The following is a 17,342-nucleotide window of genomic DNA, read 5'->3' as shown; positions in this document are numbered from 1 at the left end:
TACCCGGTCTGGCCTACACATGACTCCCGATCCACAGCAACGGCGTTGACTCTGAAGTGGCCAAGCAAGGCCCCTTTACAATGGCAATCAAGGGTGAGTGACCAGTGTTGGTCTCAGCAGCGATTCTCCGATGGTCCCAGAAAGGACAGGTCAAAACAACAGGACTGCTCTTCCGCAGCCAAATTCCCAGTGATACTCGGCTCCTCTGCACGCACTTCCAATGCCCGTGTGAGGCAGAAACTTCTGGAAGCCTTTTGCGTGGAGTGGCTGTCTTCATGGTCCCCTTCCTACATCTCAGACCGATAACTCCAATGTGAGAATGAGAGATTTTGGAGGACTAAGGTCACATCGTCTCACTTGTGAAAGCAAAACGCTCGCGCATTACTCCAAGTGGCGCAGCGAAAGGCCACGGCCTTCCACGCAGGCTTATGACGCCCACAAATGCCCTCCAAAAGTGAAGGCCAACAGTCAGGATTCGCCAAGAAAGCTGGCACAGCAAGTCACAGGCCGAACCTTCTGCTCTGAAGCTAGATTTAATTAGGCAGAGTGATGGCGGTCCAAACGCCACACTTTCCCACCTCCATCTGCATTACACTCCGGGTGGGGATATTCCACCAACACAGCCTGCTGCCCAATTCAGACGTGGCCAAATCCTCACTAGGTACGGGGCTTCAGTCCAGTGCCTCTGAGGTGAACACAGAGCTGCCAGTGTGTCGTGCAGCGTGTCCGACTGGTCAACCCATACAGCTGTGTTAAACCAGCCTGGGTTCCCTTCATCAGAGGTGATCGAGAGGGTACACGACAGGAAGGAGGTGGGCCCACTGAGTCCCACAAGTCAACCTTGTTTCTGCCCATTGTGAGCGTGAGCAAGGAGTTCTCAGGAACTGGAGGGTGGAGAGAGGTGGTGAACCGAGAGAGCAGGGGTGGAAATGTTTGTGTGTGTGGCAGATAGAGGGGAGTACATTCGGCAAACCAGACACATAACCAGGAACGAGGGCTGGTTAATGGGAAGTTAGCAGAAACTAGGAATAAAGCGGCCATTGTCATGTGCCGTATTAAATGCAGCAAGGATCAGCACTGGAGCTTCAACTATTTACAATCCACCACAAGAAACTATATTTAGATAGCTCCTACAGTGTAACAAAAATGTCCCAAGGAGTTTCACAGGATCATTATAAACCATAGGAGGGCTGCAGGAGAAAGCAGATGACCAAAGGCTTGGTCAAAGAACAAGGAGTACCTGTAAGGAGGAAGGAGATGTAGACAGTGGAAAGGTTCAGGAAGGAAATTCCGGAGCTCAGAGGCTAGAAAGTAAGTCCCATTCTCCAATGTGCTCACTGGCTCCCTGTCCAGCAATACACCAGGAGACCAGAATTAGAGAAGCACAAATATCACAGAGGGCTGGAGGAGGAGGTTACAGAGATAGGTCTAGTAAAGAGTTTACAGCGGAAAAGTTCATCAGTTTAACTGAATGTTGGCAAGGGTTTGATAACAACAATCACTGTGTAAAACTACAACAGCTTAAACAATCTGTATCTGGCCTGGTCTGATTCAAAAGACTCAGGTCCCCTTTCGATGATTTGAGATGCATGAGAGTGATGGCAGAGGGGTGGGGGGGATTTTGACAGACACATCAGGAGTGCGGAGGGGTCCTGATAGTTTGGGGTTCCTCTGCACAATGTGAAGCATCAACTCCAGACCCTCAGGAGGTGAGCTTTCGGGCTAAGTTTCTCTCGTGCTGACGAGGGTTGTGGGGGGATTGGGGGGGGGTCGGGGCAGGGGGTGGAAGTTGCTGGAAAAAGCACAGCGGGGGCTACGAGGAAAGATCCTTGCTCCCTTTGAGCACAAGGAGAGCTGTAAAAGTATTGCCACTCTCTTTGCTCCCACGCCAAGGTTGTACCTACCTGGCTGCTGTTCCTACATTGAAGATGCCAACTCATGGTGGGTTGACTGGCACCTTGCCCAAGGATACCCCGTGTCTGTTTCCTTGACAATTTCTGCGCCCCCTGGCCCCCTGCCCCCACCCAGCCATCCCCCACCATGCCTTAATTCACAATATCGCGACACCACTGGATCACAACAGTGTCCAATCAGATACTGGGCACACTCCTGAATACAAGATGTCTACTGACATGAACACAGCACTGCACTAAGAAATGGGTTGCAAACTGAATGTTAATAAGTTGAGTTGAATTTATTGGGAACTTGAGATGAGCTCTTTAGTATTTATGTCATGAGTCTGGCTTCAAGGAACTGTAAGATCATAAAACTTAGGAGAAGAAGTAGGCCATTCAGCCCATCAAGTCTGCTGTGCCATTCAATGAGATCATGGCTGATCTGATTGATGGGCAATAATCAACCTCAAGTTGTCCAGGCCCCTAGGATGGAATAAAACTCGTCCTCATGATAATCAAACTCATGTTCCTGTCAAACTGTCCTTCCCAGGTTGCTGATGGCAACAAGTTTTTGTATCAGGAGTTGCTGGGCTACGAGAGCAGGACATGCCAGGGCCTAGTGTAGATTTAGATACTGACCAGAGGCTCTAGAAATGAAACCGAGCCAAACTTTTTCGAAGCCCGAGTGGCAAGCTACCAACTGAGTTGGAAGGGGCTTGCGAATGCGCTAATGGGGAAAGAGTTGGTGCATTTAAAGGAAGCAGGAGACACATGATCAAACATTGTTTTGGACCAGAAACCAGGAAAACCTATATTTAAATAGCACCTTACATGAGCTCAGTACGCCACAAGAAAGATTTACAGCCAATGCAGCAATTTTGAAGGTGCTGACACAATGGGCTGAATGGCCTCCATCTGTACCTAACAATTCTGTAGTCACTGTAGCAACGTAGGATAAAAATGCAGCACATTTCCACAGCCAGCAAAATGTTCACCAGGTAATGTGTTTTTTTTGTTTGCTGACAGTTAATGTGTTAGTAATGTTGACTAATTATTGCCCTATGTACAGAGGAGAACTCCCTTGCTCTTCTATGAAAAAGCAGCACAGGGTCTTCTGCAACCAGCTGAGCATCTTATCTGAGAGCAGGTACCTCTGACAGTGCAGCACATCCTCAGTACTGTGCTGGAAGAACAGCTGAGATTCCGCTTGTGGAGACTTGAGCCCACAGACTTGAGACTCACAGGCCAATAAGGTATCCGTGAGTAACGGCTGACAAGGAGAAAAATCACATCAACGGTTCACAAATCCCGGGGCAAAATGAAGGAGTAAGGAGGTCCTGTGCAAATACCAAAGTGACCACTGTTGAGTGACACCTCCCCCCTCGTCAGGTTTCATTCTTTCCCTCAGGTGCCTACCTGCTTGATTTTCCCCGTTCGTACGGAAGGCTTCGAGGGGCTTCTGTTGCTTGGCATGTTGCTGGCGTCCCCGTTGAGATTGCCCACGTTCATCACCGTCGACATCATGGACTTCACGGAAGACAAGTCGACACTTTCAGGATTGTTTGGCAATATCACTGCTGCCCCCTGGGTGGCGGTGACCCCAGTCTCACCTCCTGCTGCAGCACAACACAAACACACTTTCACAGACACGGCTTTTATCAACGCTACCTGGGATGCGCCAGCCTGCTCGGGTAGGGGCCGTGCCCCTCAATAGGTGGTGATGACTCCCCCATCCGAAACCCAGACATGGAGAGAGCAGCCAATAGGCAATAGGTCAACGCTCAGGGTCAAACACAAACTTAATGGCTGAGACAACAAGGTGCAGGGCTGGATGAACACAGCAGGCCAAGCAGCATCATAGGAGCAGAAAGGCTGACGTTTCGGGCCTAGACCCTTCCTCAGAAAAGGGGGAGGGGAAGGGGGTTCTGAAATAAATAGGGAGAGAGTGGGAGGCGGATAGAAGAGGGATAGAGGAGAGGATAGGTGGAGAGGAAACAAACAGGTCAAAGAGGCGGGGATGGAGCCAGTAAAGGTGAGTGTAGGTAGGGAGTTAGGAAGGGGATAGGTCAGTCCAGGGAGGACGGACAGGTCAAGGGGGCGGGATGAGGTTAGTAGGTAGGAGATGGAGGTGCGGCTTGAGGTGGGAGGAGGGGATAGGTGGGAGGAAGAACAGGTTAGGGAGGCAGGGACGAGCTGGACTGGTTTTGGGATGCGGTAGGGGGAGGGGAGATTTTGAAACTTGTGAAATCCACATTGATAGCTGAAGCAGGATTGTTTGGGGAATATGTAGCCGTGACAATTCTCTCTTTCTTTTGCCGAACTATTTTTAATCACACTGCTCAGAGGAACATCCAGTTGGACAATTTTAGATTCTGACCTTCCAAATACGGGCTGTATTTTGCACAGAACATTTTGATCTGTTTAAGACCAGAACTACTGATGATTACAGGCCGTCACTGGTGACTGTAGCAACAGCCGCGACGGTTTGGTGATGAGTTAGGAGGGTGTTGCACAAGAGTTGTATTACGACCAGTGTGAGGTTTCCTTCGAGTGGGGTTTCCATTTGAAATCAGGCCACTTTTGCTGCACACTTACTGGGGCCACACGGTGGCTGGCCAATGATATAAGGCAGGGCTCTTCAAAGTGGGGGTCGAGGCCCAAAATTCTGGGTCCAAGGAAGCAAAGGTCACTGTGGTATTCTGACCCAGATATAGCAGCAAGGCTCCCACTTTAACAAGCTCCCCCCTCTCTCAGATCTCACTGAGGGCCTCACAAGAATGACAAAGCCTCAAAGCTAGGGTCACAGGGGGAAAAAGTTTGGGAAGCACGGATATGGGGCACCGTTTTTCTCTCTCCACAGATGCTGCCAGACCTGCTGCGTTTCTCCAGCAATTTCTGTTGTTGTCACTGATAGTAAACAATAGCTTCCGTAGAATACAAGACTCACTTCCGATCACAAACACTTAACGAAAAAAATGCGGATCATGATCAGCAAGTTAGGCAGCATTCTTTTTATCTTTATCCTTGTGGCAGATCCCAAGACCGGCATTTGTTGCCCATCCCTAATTGCCTTTCAAAAGAGAGTCCGGCTCAGCCATTGCAAAGGGCAGCTCAGCGTCAACCACATTGCTGTGGGTCTGGAGTCACATGTAGGCCATACCAGGTAAGGATGGCAGTTTCCTTCGCTAAAGGACAACTTGCCAGTGGTAATGGCGACACTGAAGCCGAGCCCAGCTTTCAATCCCAGAATTATTCATTGCATTGAAATTCCCACGGCAGCGATGGGTGGGGTTTGCGCACAGAGCATTAGTCTCTGGATAACTAGACTGTTAATAACTGAGCCATTCAGGGCGAATAGGGGCAGGCAACAAATGCTGGCCTGGCCAAGATGCTTATGGAGGTGATAGCCTACTGGTATTAACGCTGTACTATTCATCCGGAGGCCCAGGTTCAAATTCAATTTCAATAAAATTAATCCAGAGGCCCTGGGTTCAAATTCCATTTCAATAAAACATTATTTGGAACTAAGAGACGAACGATGATTGTCGGAAGAACCCTTCTGGTTTACGACTGTTTTTCAGGAAAGGAAATCTGCCATTGTTACCTGACTCGACCCACAGCAATGTGGCTGACTTTTAACTGCCTTCCGGGAAATTAGGGATGGGCAATAAATGCTGGTGTAAACAGCGACACCCTCATGTGATGAATTTTTAAAAATCCCAGGAAAGAAAAACAAACTGACACAGTAACATTACCACTGTCTCCAATTGCTGAGAGATGAACTCAGTCATTGGTCTGAATCTCTAACTCTCTTCCTCCCTCATTAAATGCGCATTAACTGTGGGTGTGTTTATTGTAGATTATTATATTAATTACAGATGCTGCCTGACCTGCTTTAGTATTTCCAGTAGTTTCAGGTTTTATGTCAGGTTTTGTTTTTACTCCTTTGTGGCAGCTAACTGTTATTGGGAGTCTGTGTGGTAGAGTGACGGAGGTGTTAGGGAAGGATTTTGACCCGGTGACAATGAAGGAGCAGTGATGTAAAGTGGAGTCCTGTGGCAATGGGGTCTTGCCCGCTGCCTGGAGAACCAGTGAGGTACCCACTCGGGCGCTTTTCAGAAAGGGCCATCAAAGCAAGAGGCAAACAGGCCATGCCAAGGCAACTGGCAGGACGTATCCAGGAACCAAGGCCTTAGAAGGTTGGCTGCTCCTGCGCTCAGCAGCGCTACTGAAGACATTGTGGCCGCCGCTGGAAGGACACCCCCAACCCCACCTTTCTTGATGACAGTGCAGGACCCCCCACCCATTCAGTGCCCAATAAACTCCCCGATATCCATTCAATCGGGTACTGATCGCCTTTGATCGAGGCCCATCTCCCCCTGAGGTACAGTGGCCCACACAGCTTGAACTGTCCAGTGAGATTCATCGATGGGGTTAAGTTAATCCCAGTGACAACAAGGCTCTCTACTGATCCTACATTGGACTTCAGGGCCTCAGTTGCTGGTTGGGTGGGCAAGTCACCTACCAAAAGCATAGAAACATAGCAAGTAAGACAGTAGTTAGGCCATTCGGCCCTTTGAGCTTGCTCCGCCATTCAGTATGGTCATTGCTGATCCTCTGTCTCAATTCCATATTCCTGCTTACTCCTCATACTCTTTGATACCTTTAAAATTTAACTCTCAATTAAATCTCATCTTTGATTTGGCCTCCACATTCTTCCGGCAGAGAATTCAGAAAAGCACTTACATGCCCTCTCCACACACCGCGCCCCCCTCCTTCTCCCTTACTCCCAATCACCACCTCACTGTGGATACCTCAAAGGAGCAGAACTCTTATTAAAGGGTCTCAAACCCACTGCTAAAAACTGTAAAAGGAGGTAAGCAGCCTCTCCCTTCAGTGATGGAACAATCACCGGAAGTGTGCACAGTTACAACTGAATTACCTCCATTTTCTGTTTGAGTTTTGGACTCGATCTCAGCATCATCGTCTTCTTGGGTTCTACTGTCATCAACCAATCCTGTCAGTTTAGCTGGAGATGTCTGACCCAGGTCTCCTTTCTCTTCAGATCCATTGTCCCCCACTGTAAGACAAGATTGGGAAAAAAAACACTTGAGTACTGATTAGACTAGATAGGAACAGTAAGGTGATAATAGATAATAGCTGAATATATAACTGTGAAGATGAAACGAGAGTGAGGGAGAGAGAGAGAGAGGGAGACGGAGAGAGACGGCTGTATGCTCACAGGGATTCCTGGAGCAAATCGGATTTACAAAGCTGTTGGATGGTAGTGACACCCTGTGATGGTCTGGTGCTCTCCAAATGTCGAGAATGACAATCCCGATATAGCTACAGGCACTGGTTACAAACATGCTGCTAGCCTTCTCAAAGTGCAAACTGATCCAGTCTCCTGCACAGACCCCATTTAGACTCTGCAACCCTTCAACTCTGCAACACAAAATAAGCCAACTATCAGAAAGGGCTCGATTCCCTTTCTGTTTTCCCTCCTGAGACCCAACCCCCTCATCACACGCATCCATTGACTGAGATAGGAAGCATGCAATGTAATTCTAATGTTCTCACACTTTCTGCAAATGCCCCTCCAAGCCAATTTGAAAATATATTGCTGCGAGTTCAGTGTCAAACTCCAAAAATTCCCTCTCTCAGGGCATTGTGGGTCAACCTACAGCACATGGACTGCAGCGGTTCAAGAGGGCAGCTCACTTCCACCTTGTCAAGGGCAATTAGGGACGGGCAATAAATGCTGGCCCAGCCAGGATCAAGATCCCACAGCTCCCTCCCCAACAGCACTGTGGGCCTAAATAGAGTTGCAGCGGTTCAAGAAGGCAGCTCACCACCACCTTCTCATGGGCATGCAGGGATGGGCAATAAATGCTGGCCAGCCAGTGATGCCCATGTCCCATGAGTGAATAAAAAGAGCTGCCCTGTTTAAAGACAATGAGCGTGCAGGGTCACAGGGGCCTGGGGTTTCTTCGGTACAGACTTTGGAATTTCCTCCCGGAGGGTCATTAGTTTTTGGAATTCTCTTCCAGAGGGAGAGGAGTGCAGCCTGGATCACAGAATCTGATTGTGGCTGAGATTGAGCGATCTTAGATTCTCAATGGAGTTGAGGGTTATGGGACACGGGAGTGGGGGGGTTAGCCATGAAGGGGGCATTAGGGTTGCAATCGGGTTAACCACGATCTCACTGGCCGAATGGCCTGCTCCTGCTCCTATTATCTACTATCATGTGAAGGTGGCAGGCCACTAAATGGTCCCCGGGGCTTCATGAATAAAGATATGCGCATAACAATAGTGGAGTCATGCTGAACCTGAACAAAGCTCTAGTTAGGCCATAACTAGGTGATGGAGTCCTAGCTACGGTCAACACACACCAAGTGAGGACTCTCGCAAGGGTGCAAAGGCGATTTACTAGAATAGTTCCACAGAAGAGGAAGTTTAGTAACAAAAGTTAGAGACAGAAAAAACTGCAGATGCTGGAATTCAAGGTAGACAAACAGGAAGCTGGAAGAACACAGCAGGCCAGGCAGCATCTACGCTGACTGCTCTTCTAGTAGCTTTGGAGAAACTGGGGTTGATCTCCTTGGAGCAAAGGAGATGGGGGGTTGTGTGTGTGTGTGTGCGCGCACACTGTTCCACTAGCTGATGGTACAAGAACAAGGGGGAACACACCTTAAAAGGATTTGGCTGAGAGTGCAGGGGAGGGAGGTTATAAAGGAAAACCTTGTAATGCGATGAGTGTGGAAGACCTGGAACTTGGTGTCAGTGAGGGCATTGGAAATAACAAAGGATTCCAAAGGGAAGCTGAATTCAAAAGGAAAATAGACTTGAGGGAAAAGGGGAGGTGGAAGAGGGTACTGGGACCTATTAGTTAATCAAATGTCAGCAGGGATTTAATGGGCAGAATGGCTTCCTTCTGTGTAATAATGAATCTATATATAATAATTACAATCATACCACTGTGCTTAAGTCAGTTGATTTTACTGGCTGTATGCATCATCACTCACAGAGGGCTCTTGTGGCACAGTGGTAGTGTCCCTACCTCTGGACCAAGATATCAACACCATCACACATTAACAGAGCCTCACTCTGTACAGTTTGATTGTCAATGAAACACCAGCTCATGAACATCTAAAACAGGGCATTGTTGGAATGGGAGGAGCTACAATTTTAATGCAGCATTTTCCCATTCTTCCAGACAGCCATTGTTCAATTGTCCCACTAACCAGAAATAAAACGATTCAATCCAAGGACCAGCTGCTTAAGGAACGAAATGTACTCAGTATCTGTGGATAAGATGGGAATCTCTGCACTGATCGCCTGGGCTATACTCTGATGAGGACAGAAGGCCCAGAACATTAAAATAAATCCTGTCTATTAATACATGTCCTTGGTGTGGATTAATCCTATTCCACATCGAGTTAGCGTCGGTGGTTTCCATAGAGATAGAAACCCTCCTACACCATGAATAGCTTGTGATGGAGGGATGGTGTTAGATCCAAAGATCATAAGAAATAGGAACAGGAGTAGGCCATTCAGCATCAAAGCTGCTCCACCATTTATTAAGATCGTGGTTGATTCGAGATTCCTCACATCCACTCTCCTGCCCTTTCCCCGTAACCCTTGATTTCTCTTACTGATCAAGGATCTATCTATCTCAGCCTTAAATATACACAAGGACTCTGCCCCCCACAGCTTCTGTGGCAAGGAGTTCCAAAGACTGTCAACTTTCCGAGAGAAAAAATTCCTCCTCATCTCAGACTTAAACGCTACGGGTTTTGAATGGGTTACAGACCCTGGTCACTGGGTGACTGAGCCACTGGTAAGAGACAAACAATTCAGATTTGAGGCTAGGTTGGGACCTTCACAGTGGGCCATCCCAGCTCAATTCAAACAGCCCGTTAACACCGTTCCCCGGGGTGAGGTCCTGTAGAGCCTCCAACTCCCAGTGACGAAGAAAAGCATTCCTGAAGAGTCCGAGGCTTCAGAAACAATTGTGAGGAAAGCAACCAAACTTGCAGTTACATAGCACCTAGCACATTCACAGAAGAAGCCTTGCTTTACAACAATGTTGTAGTTATCAAAGGGATGTCACTGCTGTCTGTACCACCTCCCTGTGTTAATAATTGCTTTTCGCAATGTATACCGAGGGCCAATACATTGGGAGAAGTCGCCCGCTCAGCATGGATTACTGCCGCAGGATGTCATAATGTTCACCTCAACAGCCAGGTAGGGGTGTTGGAAGATGGTGTCCTGACAGTGTAGCGCTCCCTCAGCGTGGCACTGATATCCAGCTCACCAGGCCTTATGATGATGAGCTGTGTACCGCTTGGGGCACTTTATTATTCAATCAGAAGGAGCCCTGTCATTAGGACTGGAGGCCATTGGAGCACAAAACCTCTGGTGGTGGATTCATCAATCTCAGGGCAGGGAAAAAGACACACACAGTCATTTCTGCACCCTCTAAGGAGGTGGAAATCTGGAAAGCAGAATAAAATCAGATGCAGCTGGTTTTGTGCTCAGTTTAAAAAGTCGCACCCTTCCTGCAATTAAATACAGAAAATGCTGGAAACACTCAGCTGGTCTGGCAGCATCTGTGGAGGGAGAGGTGATGGCCTAGCGGGATTATCGAGAGACTATTAATCCATATACCCAGGTAACGTCCCGGGGAACCTGGGGTTCAAATCCCGTCACAGCAAATATATATCTGGAATTAAGAGTCTAAGGATGACCATGTGTCAGATTGTTGGGAAAACCCATCCAGCTCACTAAGCAGTCTACTGAAGCTAATGCCCTTTCGGGAAGGAAATCAGCCATCCTTACCTGGTCTGGCCTACATGTGACTCCAAACCCACAGTGATGTGGTTGACCCTCAAACAGCCCTCTTGTCAATTAGGGATGGGTAATAAACGCTGGCCTAGCCAGTGACACTGTCATCCCATGAAAAAATTTAAGAAAAGAGTAAATGTTTCTGGTCACTGGCCATTCATCGAGCCATATGCCTGTACTCTGCTAAATGTCCTTTCCCCAAGCCCTAAGCACGGGCCCCCTCACCCTCCTGGCCTTGCTGTGCTGGAGATAGACTCTACTACATTCTGCAGGGTGTGAAATCACTCTGGTCTCTCACAGCACAGCCCACGTGGTTAAAAAACCCATTATTAACACTCTACTAGTTACCACACCAGCTCACTGCATTACACTCACTGAAGCTAATTACAGCCTCATCAAGAAGAGACACAGATCTGCAGTCTACAGCCAGATAACAACAGACGAGCTAATCTCTTGGACTTGGGGGTCAATTCAACTCAGAAAAGATTCTTGGTCAAGTGTTTCCAAAGCATCTTGGAATCGCTTCTGGGAATCTAATCAGTTGGCTCCAACAGGACCCGGTTCTATCTCGTGTAGATGGGTGTTTTCAGTGGGTACAAATTAGAACCCTGTATAAAGTCACAAAGGTGCAATGTTCCTTTGTTATAAGAGACAAGTACAATAGGGTCAGAGGGGATGACACACTCATACTGATGAGAATAACAATTAGTAAAAGGTTGGTGGCTAAACCCCATCTTGTTAAACCTCACGGTGTCGACTCGAGGCTGGAGATCTCTGCAGCCAATTTGTCAGGGATCAGCATTGATCAGCCTGGGTCACAGTCACTGCTCCTAGCCTACACACCCAGCCAGCATCCTAAATCCCAGCACGACAGCAAGGAAAAAAACAATTTCTCTACAACCAGTCCTCTATTGAGGCGACAGGCCAAGAATGTACAAGAACGTGACACAAAAGAGCAATAAGCAGGGCTATTCAGCCCATCGAATCTGCTCCACCATTCAGTGAGATTGCGCTGATCTGCAAGTCTTCAACCTCACTTTCCTGCCTTATCCCTCCAAATCTGTTTATCTCAGCCTTGAATGTACATAATGACCCAGCCTCTGGTGGTAAAGAATTCCACTGATTCACTAGCCACTGTGCAATTCCATTCTCAAGATGATAGCTTCCGGACCTTGACTCTCTCACAAGGGAGATACAACCTCTCAGCATCTACTCCCGTCAAACCCGTACATTTCAATGCCGTCAACTCTCATTCTGCTGAACTCAGTGCGGGCTCATTTTACTCCATCTCTCCTCATAGGAAAAGCCCTCCATCCCTGGAATCAGCCTAGTGAACCTTCTCTGGATTGCCTCCAATGCCAGTGTACCTTTCTTTAGATAAGAAGATCAAAACTGTTCCCATTATTCCAGCTGTGGTCTGACTACTGCCTGGTACAGTCTTAGCAAATCTTCCCTATTTTTGATACCCTGTTCCCTTTGAAACAAAGGCCGACAGTCGATTCCTCTTACTTGTTACCCACTGAACTCGGATGCTAGTTTTTTGCGACTTATGTATGAGGAGCTCCAAATCCCTCAATTTTGCAACTTTCTGCAATCTTTCTCCATTTAGATAGTATTCAGCTTCTTCATTCCTCTCCCCAAAGCACATAAGCTCTGTCTAAGCACCCTACCATGAGTGATGAGGAATCTCCTGGGGCACTGGACAGCGCCAGAATCCTGCCGGACTTAATTATCCCATCATTCCAGATTCCCTGATTAAACAAGCAGTGAAGTGCAACACTAATGCACCTCTGGCAAATAACCACTTGAAATACTTTTAAGGAATTTTAAAACAAAACTCAATCCAAGACCTCATTCCAAGATGCAAGTCCTTGTCTTACTGTCTCGTGACAATCTGCGTCATAAACTTAAGGTCATTATACTCTTCTCCTTAGACAATCCTTCAGGATGGTGGAGAATTTGTTTCCAAAGTGGTGTGATGGGTTTCAAAGTGGTGGGTATATCCAAGGTGTGATCTGCAGACTCTGCCATGTACAAATCAGACGGTGCTTGAAAGGGGCTGGGTAGATGAGATGTTTAGAATTTTGTGTACTAGCTCCGAATACTCATCCATCTCTGCACATTCCTGACAAAACATCTCGATGCACTTAGTTATCGCCTTCCTGAATGAATCCTCTCCACTTTGGTCAGTACAAGCCAGGAAGTCCCATGGAGATGGGCTGAATAGCCCTGCTTATTGCAGTTTTGTGTCACGTTCTTGTACATTCTTGGCCTGTCGCCTCAATAGAAGACCGGTGGTAGAGAAATTGTTTTTTTTTCCTTGCTGTCGTGCTGGGATTTAGGATGCTGGCTGGGTGTGTAGGCTAGGAGCAGTGACTGTGACCCAGCCTGATCAATGCTGATCCCTGACAAATTGGCTGCAAAGATCTCCAGCCTCGAGTCGACACAGTGGGATTTAACAAGATGGCAATCGAACCTTCAGCCCTGCTTTGAAGACAGCAGTCCTCCTGGGAGTCTCCCTACTGCGACCGAATCTTGAGTATTAAACACCGAAAGAAAAATGGTTGCCCCAACGGGTGGGACAGTCATTCAGAAATTACCGATGAAGGAGCCCAGGTTGAATTCACAGTGCGTGGGATGGCGAACAGGAGGAAGAAAATAGCAGGACTAAAAACATTAGAAGTGGTCCATGTCGCACAATCACAAACTTGAAAACAGTCCCATTCTAGCAAGGCCCCACCCTTTCAACTCAAGTGCAGAAACAGCTGCTTTTGGTGTAGACTAGTGATGAGAGTGCCTGAAACACTGGCTTCGTCACCGTTTTCCTGCTTGTTAAAACAGGTCCAAACTTCCTGCTGTGAGTGTGTGTGCGTGCGTGCGCAGCTCTGACAGAAAGGATGCTTTCAGAGCACATGTTTCTTTTAAAACAAAAGCACAGCATAAATGCTTTTCAAAAGGACGTGCCTGATAACTCTTAAATCAATTGTCTACAAATGCTTGAATGTCTTATCTTCGACACAATTACCAGACATGTGCCCATTAACAAGTCTTTGGAGAAGAAAATGGAACAGATCTCATCACAATGAGACGACACTTAAACAGACAGACATACAGGCTGCTGAAGTAATATTTCACATGGCAGTTACCTCATCTTGTTTGAAAAGAGTTAGCTAACAAAAAGTCCCTTCACGTGTCTGAAATGGGACTGTCGCCTTCACTTAATTAATGCTTGCTGTTTTGGTAGGCAAGGGATTCCGGGAAATGTACAGGAAAAGGCTGGATAAATGCAGCTTGCTCTGCTGCTGACCGAGCTGGATTCCTGATTACATGCTCACCACTCCCCACACCGTCCTGCTTCAGATGGACACGATTAGTTTTGTGGGAATTCTCGGAGCCTCTCCCAACCCTTTAGGTGAGGTTAGCAAGGCTGCGTCTGCCACCCATTACCAGCAGCAGCAAGATCCAGAGCGGACATCTAAACCAGATTCCCAAAAAACACAGAACAAGTCCAAACAGTGAACACAGTCTGAATCAGTCTTTTCCTTTTGTTTTTGAAGAAAGCACCTTTAGAATGGGTAGCTCAGGTTATTTTAACCCTCTGACCTAGATGGTGCTGACTTTCTGAATTCTCACCGAAGGAGGGAAGTGCCTAAAACACACACGGATCAGAAAAGGATCGCCAGGCTAACTTTCTCGATTTGTTAAAAGGTTACAGAGAAAGCATGGCCCAACAGGCTCTGACAGGATGGATGAGAATTCCCCTCTCGCAAGAAGGAGAACTGGACATCACCAAATCTAGGAGAGTTGTCAAGAAATCCAATTGGGGATCCAAAAGAAATGTCTTTAACACAAAAACACATCATCAGGGAATGGCTGCAACAAGTAATTTCCATGTATTCATGGAGGAGTTGGGCAGGCAGGTGAGGGAGGAGCAAATAGACAGTTACAATGGCTGGACTGAGATAAGGCCATGAGATGTTAGAGCAGAAGTTAGAGTGTGCAGCACCATGCAATGAGATCATGGCTTATCCGATCATCCTCAACTCCACTTTCTTGCCTTTTCCCCGTTGCCCATGATTCCCTGACTGATTAAAATTCTGTCTCTCTCAGCCTTGCACATACTTCTTGACCCAGCATCGACAGTCCTCCATGGTAAAATATTCCAGTTTCATTACTGCCACAAGAAAGTAAGCAAAGGAACATAAACACCAGCATGGATTGGTTGGGCTGAATGGCCTCCTTCTGATCCTGTGCTGGCAGCGAAGTGGTTAGCACTGCTGCCTCACAATGCCATGGATCTGGGTTCGATTCCAGCCTCGGGGGACTGTGTGTCTGTGTGGAGTTTGCACATTCTCCCCGTGTCTGCGTGGGTTTCCTCCAGGTGTTCCGGTTTCATCCTACAGTCCAAAGATGTGCGAGTTGTTCGCCTGCCCAAGCTAAATTGCCTATAGTGTCCAGGGACATGTAGGTTAGTTGGATTAGCCATGGGGAATGCAGGGATAGGGTAGGGGGATAGGTCTGGGTGCGATGCTGTTCGGGGTGGGGGGTGGGGAGGGGGGGGGTTGGTCAGTGCGGACTCTATGGGCCGAAGGGCCTGCTTCCACACAATAGGGCTTCTATGATTCTATGTAACCCTGATGTAAATAATCTGGCTCCCGAAACACCAGGAAAGCTGTAAAAATCTTTCAGTCAGTAAAAGCACTGGCAGGTTCTCTGAAGCTAAACATCACATGTCATTTAGTAAGGCGGCCACTTTCCTGTTGGAGTGACAGACAGAAAGAGAAGAGAAAATAAAAGCACTAAAGATTTAGAGGGTGACTAAATAATATCAACAATTGCGAGGGTTCTGGGTAATCCAAGATGGAGGACAGGAAAAAATTATGGCTGTAAGAGCTGCTCCTTTTTTGAGATATTTTCAGTGTTGGAGCTGATTTCCTCGAATTCTAGGAGCAGTAATTACTGTTTTATAAGCTGTTGTATTGTTTTGGACAATGACAACATTTGAAAGGCATCTGCATGGATATATGAATAGGAAGGGTTTAGAGGGATAGGAGCTAAATGCTGGCAAATGGGACTAGATTAATCTGGTCGGCATGGACGTGTTGGACCGAAGGGTCTGTTTCTGTTCTGTACATCTCGATGACTCTAATTACGAGTTGGTCTCTCTGGGTCTTCTTAGATTGACAGTAGCGAATGGATTCATACCATCATAATTGCACAGGAAGCAGCTATCTGGCCCATCGAGATGTAGCTCCATGGAGCAATGCAGTCAGTTCCATTCGCCCTCTCTATTCCCATAGCCCTGCAAATGTATTTCCCTCACGTGCCCATCCAATATCATTTTGAAATCATCGATGGTCTCTGCTTCCACCACTCTCCAGCCTACAGCGAATTACCACACACTGTGTAGAACAGTTCATCCTCCTAATCTTCTGCATCTCTTCCCCAAAATCCAAAATCTGCAATCCCTCTCATCTCGTTGTCTTTAACAAATGGGAACAGCATCTCTTTGTCTACCTTATCAGAACCTGTTTTAATGTCATCAACGTCGATGAAATCTGCCCCCAGTACGCACAATGTCATTATTCTGCTCCTAACGTACTTAACCTCATCTATCACTTTACAATCACAGTCTGGGCAGGAAGGATAGGTACGTGCTGAGGGCCAAATACAATAAAAATTGTTTAAATTTGATCAAGATTTTGTACACTTTCTCTGCAGCCTGTACTTTGTATCCCTCTCTCTGTTCTATCAACCTATGTTCTTTGTACGGTGTGATCTGCCTGTACCGCACAGCAAACAAAACTTTTCAGTGTACCTAGGTAGATGTGACAATAATAAATCAAATCTAAACAAAATGCAACCGAGCTTTTGTCTTTTTTTCTGAATAGTTTTTTTTGAAAAAGTGTCATTCACGATGTTTTATGGAAAAGTGAAGTGGGACAGCTTACATTATATCAGAACAATTGCCCCATCACACATGCTTCCTGTTGAAGTTCTGTCATCTCATGCATTGCTGTCACGCCTAGTCTAACACATTTAACTTGCATCTAGGAACACTTCTGCACCCAGTTCCGAGGGTGATGACGCTACATGTCCCAGCACCCAGCATGTGAATCTAGTTCATCAAGACCCGAGAGGTTCACACGAGCCATTCCTAAAATTGAAAACGCTGGAAAAACTCAGCAGGTCTGGCAGCGACTGTACCAGTTTGCAGCCGAGTAATAGAATTAGCATGGAGTCCAGCATGACTCTTCCTTGCTTCTGAAGAGCCAAACTGGGCTCAAAACTTTTGCACCAAGATGTTACCAGGGCCGCCAAGTTCCTCCAACACTTTGTTTTTTATTTCAGATCCCCAATATTTTGCTTTTACTTAAATATTTCTCATCCCTTCTATCCGTGACTTGCCCACCTTCAAACAAGAGGCAGAAGTCCGGGAGGAGACTGTTGAGAAAAGATTAACAGAAAAAAAGAGAAGAACAGAAAGAGAGGCACACTGTAAAGAATAGTGAGAACTGTCGATGCTGGAGTCAGAGATAACCCAGTGTGGAGCTGGAGGAACACAGGGGGCCAGGCAGCATCAGAGGAGCAGCAAAGTTG

General features: G+C 47.1%; 1 protein-coding gene across 3 annotated transcripts in view; it reads right to left on the bottom strand.

Moving 5' to 3' along the window:
- Positions 1 to 17,342, bottom strand: part of rreb1a (ras responsive element binding protein 1a) — a 229,577-nt gene that overhangs the window by 96,856 nt on the left and 115,379 nt on the right. For 2 of the 3 annotated variants that reach the window (XM_048609754.1, XM_048609767.1), the window contains exons 2-3: positions 6,838 to 6,975; positions 3,312 to 3,511 (exon numbers count right to left, since the gene is read on the bottom strand). In XM_048609754.1, coding sequence (XP_048465711.1) covers positions 3,312 to 3,511; positions 6,838 to 6,975 — 338 coding nt within the window. The remainder of the gene's footprint in view (positions 1 to 3,311; positions 3,512 to 6,837; positions 6,976 to 17,342) is intronic. The other variant, XM_048609761.1, reaches the window with a different exon arrangement.

This window comes from Rhincodon typus, chromosome 2, assembly GCF_021869965.1.
Source record: "Rhincodon typus isolate 14 chromosome 2, sRhiTyp1.1, whole genome shotgun sequence".
Classification (NCBI taxonomy): Eukaryota; Metazoa; Chordata; class Chondrichthyes; order Orectolobiformes; family Rhincodontidae; genus Rhincodon; species Rhincodon typus.
Note: the sequence above shows the minus strand (reverse complement) of the source record. Positions and strands in the feature narration are given on the sequence as shown.